The sequence below is a fragment of the Fulmarus glacialis genome, unplaced genomic scaffold (assembly GCF_000690835.1).
Source record: "Fulmarus glacialis isolate BGI_N327 unplaced genomic scaffold, ASM69083v1 scaffold41251, whole genome shotgun sequence".
Taxonomy (NCBI): Eukaryota; Metazoa; Chordata; class Aves; order Procellariiformes; family Procellariidae; genus Fulmarus; species Fulmarus glacialis.
The window spans coordinates 1-5,337 of NW_009191612.1; the positions used below are offsets into that span (position 1 = coordinate 1).

General features: G+C 38.4%; 1 protein-coding gene across 1 annotated transcript in view; it reads left to right on the forward strand.

Annotated features, from left to right (window-relative positions):
• Window positions 1-26: 26 nt before the first annotated feature.
• SEPSECS (Sep (O-phosphoserine) tRNA:Sec (selenocysteine) tRNA synthase) overlaps window positions 27-5,337 on the forward strand; it is a gene marked incomplete at its 3' end in the record, with an annotated part of 13,577 nt that continues 8,266 nt past the window's right edge. The window contains exons 1-4 of the mRNA XM_009586769.1: window positions 27-151; window positions 1,209-1,403; window positions 3,674-3,792; window positions 3,917-4,075. Of these exons, the coding sequence (XP_009585064.1) occupies window positions 27-151; window positions 1,209-1,403; window positions 3,674-3,792; window positions 3,917-4,075 (598 nt within the window). The remainder of the gene's footprint in view (window positions 152-1,208; window positions 1,404-3,673; window positions 3,793-3,916; window positions 4,076-5,337) is intronic.

Sequence of the window (5,337 nt, forward strand, 5' to 3'; positions counted from 1 at the left end):
CCACCTGTCCTCCGCCCGGCTCGGGCATGGCCGGAGCGTCCCCGCACAGCCCCGTGAGCACGCAGGCCTGCTGGTCCCTGCGGAGAGCCGGGCCGTTCCGCCCCAGCAGCTCCCACACTGGTTTTCCAGCCCCCCTTACCCCACCGTGCCGGTGGGCAGGGGCACGGCGCTCCCGCGGTGTCGGGCGAGGTGGCTCGGGAGAGCTCGGCTCGCTTTGCGCGGTGGCAGAGACCTTATAGAGCCCCGAAATGAAAGGCCACGTTTGGGAGTAGAAAACCATTGCCTTGGGTTGTGTGTTCGCTGAGAAAGGCCCAGCAAACAGTTAAAGAAATTTTTTAAAATAAGGTACTAACATGAGATAAAAAATAATACTTGTAAGGTGCCAAACCGATGTATTTCTTTGTCTCCAATGTACAGAAATCATTATCAATGAATTCTCAGATGTTTCAGTTCTCGAACGTCCTTAGTCACATCGTCCACCGTTTCAAACTTGACTTTCATACCACACTTCAGAAATGAATTAGTTTTACTGAGTTCATTTTACTGTTATTGGGACATGTGAAAAAAAGCCTCTGAGCTGCTACAGTAATGCTTCATGGGTTTATGGTACCTTGTCTCTGAGGTAAATTTTCTGCAGTTTGCAAAGATGAGTGCAGTGCTTAATACAGTAAAGAGCACAAGAAAGAGCATGTCTCTGGTGCAGGTTTTGACACGTTATATTCTGTGATTTCCTTGCCTATAAGATAATAACTAGAAAGGAAAATACGCAGATAGGAAGATGTGTTGCAAGTGAAACTATATGTCCTTTCTGCTCATAATTAATATTTTTGATTCTATAATACCCAATTATATCCCTTTCATTCAGTTTTCTCTGTTGAATTCCTGTAGTAGTAGATTCTTGTCTAGAGAATACATCAAATAATCTATAGTCTTCTAGGGAGTAATTAAAATATATGTGCTGCAGTTGTTTTGTGTGTACCTTAAGGAACACTTGAAAGTGAAAAATATCCGACTATTTTAATATGAGGATATGCTAATGTAATTGCACTTAATATATGAAAAAATCATTATTTAACTTTTCTCTGAATACAGTTTGATAACATCAGGTAATATAAAACAGCATAATGAAAATACAAACTGCTGTTCAGCGTGGGAAAGAAGGGTAACATTAATCAAACAATTTGCATAAAGGTTTGTTCATTTCTAAGTTCCAAGTTTGGTAGTTACCTTTACATTATTATTATTAAGGGAAAATGTCCTGAAGATGGATGGGATGAAAGCACTATTGAACTGTTTCTTCATGAACTTGCTATTATGGATAGCAATAACTTTCTGGGCAACTGCGGTGTGGGTGAGAGGGAAGGAAGAGTGGCGTCAGGACTCGTTGCCCGAAGGCATTACAGGTACAAATTATTGGCAATTTGAATTATTCACATTTGTTATTAATGCTTTCAAATAGCATGTTTTATTGTGTCTTGTTATCCGAGACCTTGATAGCATTTGAGAAAAACAATGTAATGCGATATCGAATTGATGCAACTTTATGTATTGAATTTTCATTAATAACTCATTGGAAAGTCTTGAATGAAACAAAAATCTTTTGTCAGGGTTATGTCCTGTATGCTGAACTGGTAGAAGCTTAAGATGTTGGGTTGACTGCATGCAAGGGAAGCAGAGATCTTCCTGTTTTAAAATAATCTGCATTACTTGAAGTTTTTAGTACTGTACAGCTTTTCATCTGTATATTAATAAAAGCTACTGCATATTGTAGTTGTAAAGTATCGAATGTTCCTAGTGAACAGCTATTTGTATTTTGTTTATTCATTAATATCTTTATTATGTGATTAGTTGATATGCACATGAAAGCCCAGTCCATCTATAATAGACTTTATATGAAGTAAGGAGATCTATAAAGACAAGAAGAGCTTTTAATAGTTTGTAGCCCTTCTGACACTTGATGGATACGTTGGGTGCTATAATTCTAGATGCTCTGCATTAATTTCTTTATGCATATACTCTTTTTTTTGCGTAGAGTTCTGTGCTTAGTGCCTTGCTGTGATGTTTTATCTAACAGGAATGAAACGAAATGAAATTTCCTGGAATGTTTCTCTTTGAAAGAGTAACACAAAAGCATATTAGAGTCCAGAAACTTAGTAAGCTTTACCATATGGAAGTTGAATTACTTAGGTTTAATTGCTTTCATAAGCCCTACAGTACCATGAAAAATTAATGAAGAAAGCCAGTAATACATCAGTTAGGCTTTTTTTGTTTTCTGTACTGCTCTCTAGGATATGTATGGTGAGGGGAGGTAGAGGGTCACACTGGGGAGAGCATCCGAGGAGCTATTGCTTTCTGACAATGCTGGAGAAAGCGTGCCCAGCTTCTGGCCAGAGAGAGCCTGGGCTGGCATTTAGCTACTATTGGTCTCATGCAGCTCTGTCACCTGGCATCTCGCCTTCACCTATGAGTGTCAGCAATAGCAAGGTAAGAGGCATCCTCCACTCCACTTATTTCTGCAATAAGTGGCACAGGTAACTTTGGGAGTGATGGAGGTAGCAGGAGATGTTTTTCAAGCGGTCTTTACTTTCAGCTTAATAAATTCTAAGGGCCAGGCTTAGAAAGGATTGCTCCTTAGGAAGGAGTACCTATGTGCAGAAAAGAAAAAGTAGTAGTATGAGAAAGCTATTAAGAACATAGCAGCAGAATTTTTGATGGAGTGAGGGTTATGTGCAAGTGTCAATTAACTATCAAGCTATTGTTGATTTCAACCTATAGCTTGAAATGGGAAAAAAAAATTAAGCTGTAAAACTATGCTCCAAGAAGTTCTAAATTCCATACACTCATCAGACTGCATTTTACTCTATTCCCAAGACAAAAACAGAATTAAAGCCATAAATAGATGTGTATGGTTACTAGCTTACTTGAGCAGCTGCTGCATTTCAGCCATGGGTAAAGTTAGTTCTCTAAGCTTATATTTTATACACGATTTTGGGATCCTCACTCCTGAAAGGTGCTAAATAATATCCAACATTTATAAACGCAGTTTATGAACATAATTTATAAACAGAATGCAGAGAGAGATGGTATTGCATGATACATAATATTGAATAATAGAATGAGGTAGATGAAGTGAAGACGTAGAAAAAGATGGGCAAAGTCATACATTAACCTAACTCTTTTTCAGGACATTTTGGCACAGTATATATTATTTCTTTGCCCTGTGGAGATGAAGCATTTTTCAGGGGAGTATCTATGTAATACCACTATGTCTATGGTATGCCACACTATAGGCAACTGATTTTTGTTTTCCTTGGAGTTGTGTGTCTGAACATGTCAGCATTTATAATGCTAATTCAACAGATACCAAGAAGTGCTGAGGTGCGCTTAAAAGGAAGCCTGCCAGATGCTAAAGGTGTGGCTACTGTGGGTCTTCTCAAAGTTTTTACTTGCGTAGTGGAACGTTGTTAATCTACTGTTAAAAAAAAATAAAAGTGACAGTTTCATGCAAATGTATGCAGTTGTTATAATGGAACTCATTATAGCAGATATTGATGTTGCATCGGATACAGCATTTTCCACAATTGTTATCAAATTAATTTCTCTTCAGTCAGCAAGAATTATTGCTTTGGGATGTGAAAAAACTTGATGTATGTTTTCATCCTTTTTTGTTTAGGTTGATCCATGGAATTGGAAGGTCAGGTGATATTTCTGCGGTCCAGCCTAAAGCTGCAGGGTCCAGCCTTTTGAACAAACTTACTAATTCAGTAGTTCTGGATATTTTAAAGCTGGCTGGTAGGTGTAAATCTGAAAATACCTTTCATTTGTGGGGGCATGTCATGGGTTCTTCGTGTTCATTTCTGACTTGCTTTTTATGTGCTTTTTTATGTGCTTTTTTGTGTGGTTTTTATTGTTTTAGGTGTCCGGACAGTGACCAATTGCTTTGTGGTTCCTATGGCAACTGGCATGAGTCTAACTCTGTGTTTTTTAACACTGCGGCACAAGAGACCAAAGGCAAAATACATTATCTGGCCACGTATAGACCAGAAATCTTGCTTTAAATCAATGATAACTGCAGGTAAGAAGGAGCTGACTGATTACGCAGTGTGTTCTTCTAACAGATATAAAACTTCATCTAGCAGAGCAATCAATTCATATGCTTGCAGTAAGATCCAGAAAAGGCCTAATGCATAGTAGTTCTAAGTGCTTTATTTGTACACTCCTGGTTTCTGACATGCGATCACATGTATAAGTTGTCTTCCTAATGCCTTGTAAAACGTAGGCGTATGCTGAGGTACAGAGGTGTATAAAATAGTCAATAGAGAACACGGTACTGAGGAAGTTACAGCTCACACTTGGAGTTAGATGCCTAATTTGTTGTCCTGAGAATTATGTAAAACCAGGGCTCATGGTTCAAATCTCTCTCTCAGATTTATGCAAAAAGCATATGTGTCCTAGGAATTGTGATCAGAAAGTGACAAGCTGTCTGACTTGCATATTCTTTTCTTTTAGAACATGGGAAGTGTTAGCTGCCCTATTTGTTTTTAATCTTGCAGTGTCACTCAGGTTACTTAGGAAATGAGTTTGGTGCCTGTCTTAGTTCAAACCTTAATTTCTCTCAAATGGCGTTCCATGTTTACCAGTCTATAAGTAAGTTAAGGGTGGAAGTCTATCCCTGCACTGAAGCTGTCCCCTCCTGCAGATAGATGCATGGGATCAAGGAAAGGGCAAGTAAGGGAGACCATAATTTTCCAGCTCAGTGCACATACCTGCAGGTGGTGGCATAGATTCTGGTCCTAGTTCCTAGGACACATTTATTTTTTGGGTAAAAGAATCATTAGATAAAAATGACTGAACAGTTGGAAGCAGGGACTGGATTCTGTTCAGGTAAGACGCAGGGGTATTTAGAAGGAATCAGATCAGAACAAATAGAACATGTATATAAGAAAAGTGGGAGTGTTCTCGGAATATTAGCTCAGTTTAGAACATCAAGCTAAGGAAGTTATATTTATAATGGAGAAGGCTGTGAGGAAATATAATTGATCAGTTAATTTTTTTAATAGTTAAGACAGCTATCGCAAGATTAATTAAAAGAATTATCAGCTAAAAATGAGAGAGAAGCAAGGATCGGATATCTAACAACTATCTATTAAATGTAATGTCTGTCTTTGAGATCACTAATTGAAAACGAGACTAGGGCTAACAATGTCAATAAATCATTCTAGTCCAAGTTCTTCTGTAGAGTTTGAACCTTACATGTCAGTGTTAAGGCATGGTATTGAGCCATGAAGGAAGAATTCACATAGCTGCTGCCATGTTACACTGCTTTCGAAATCACTC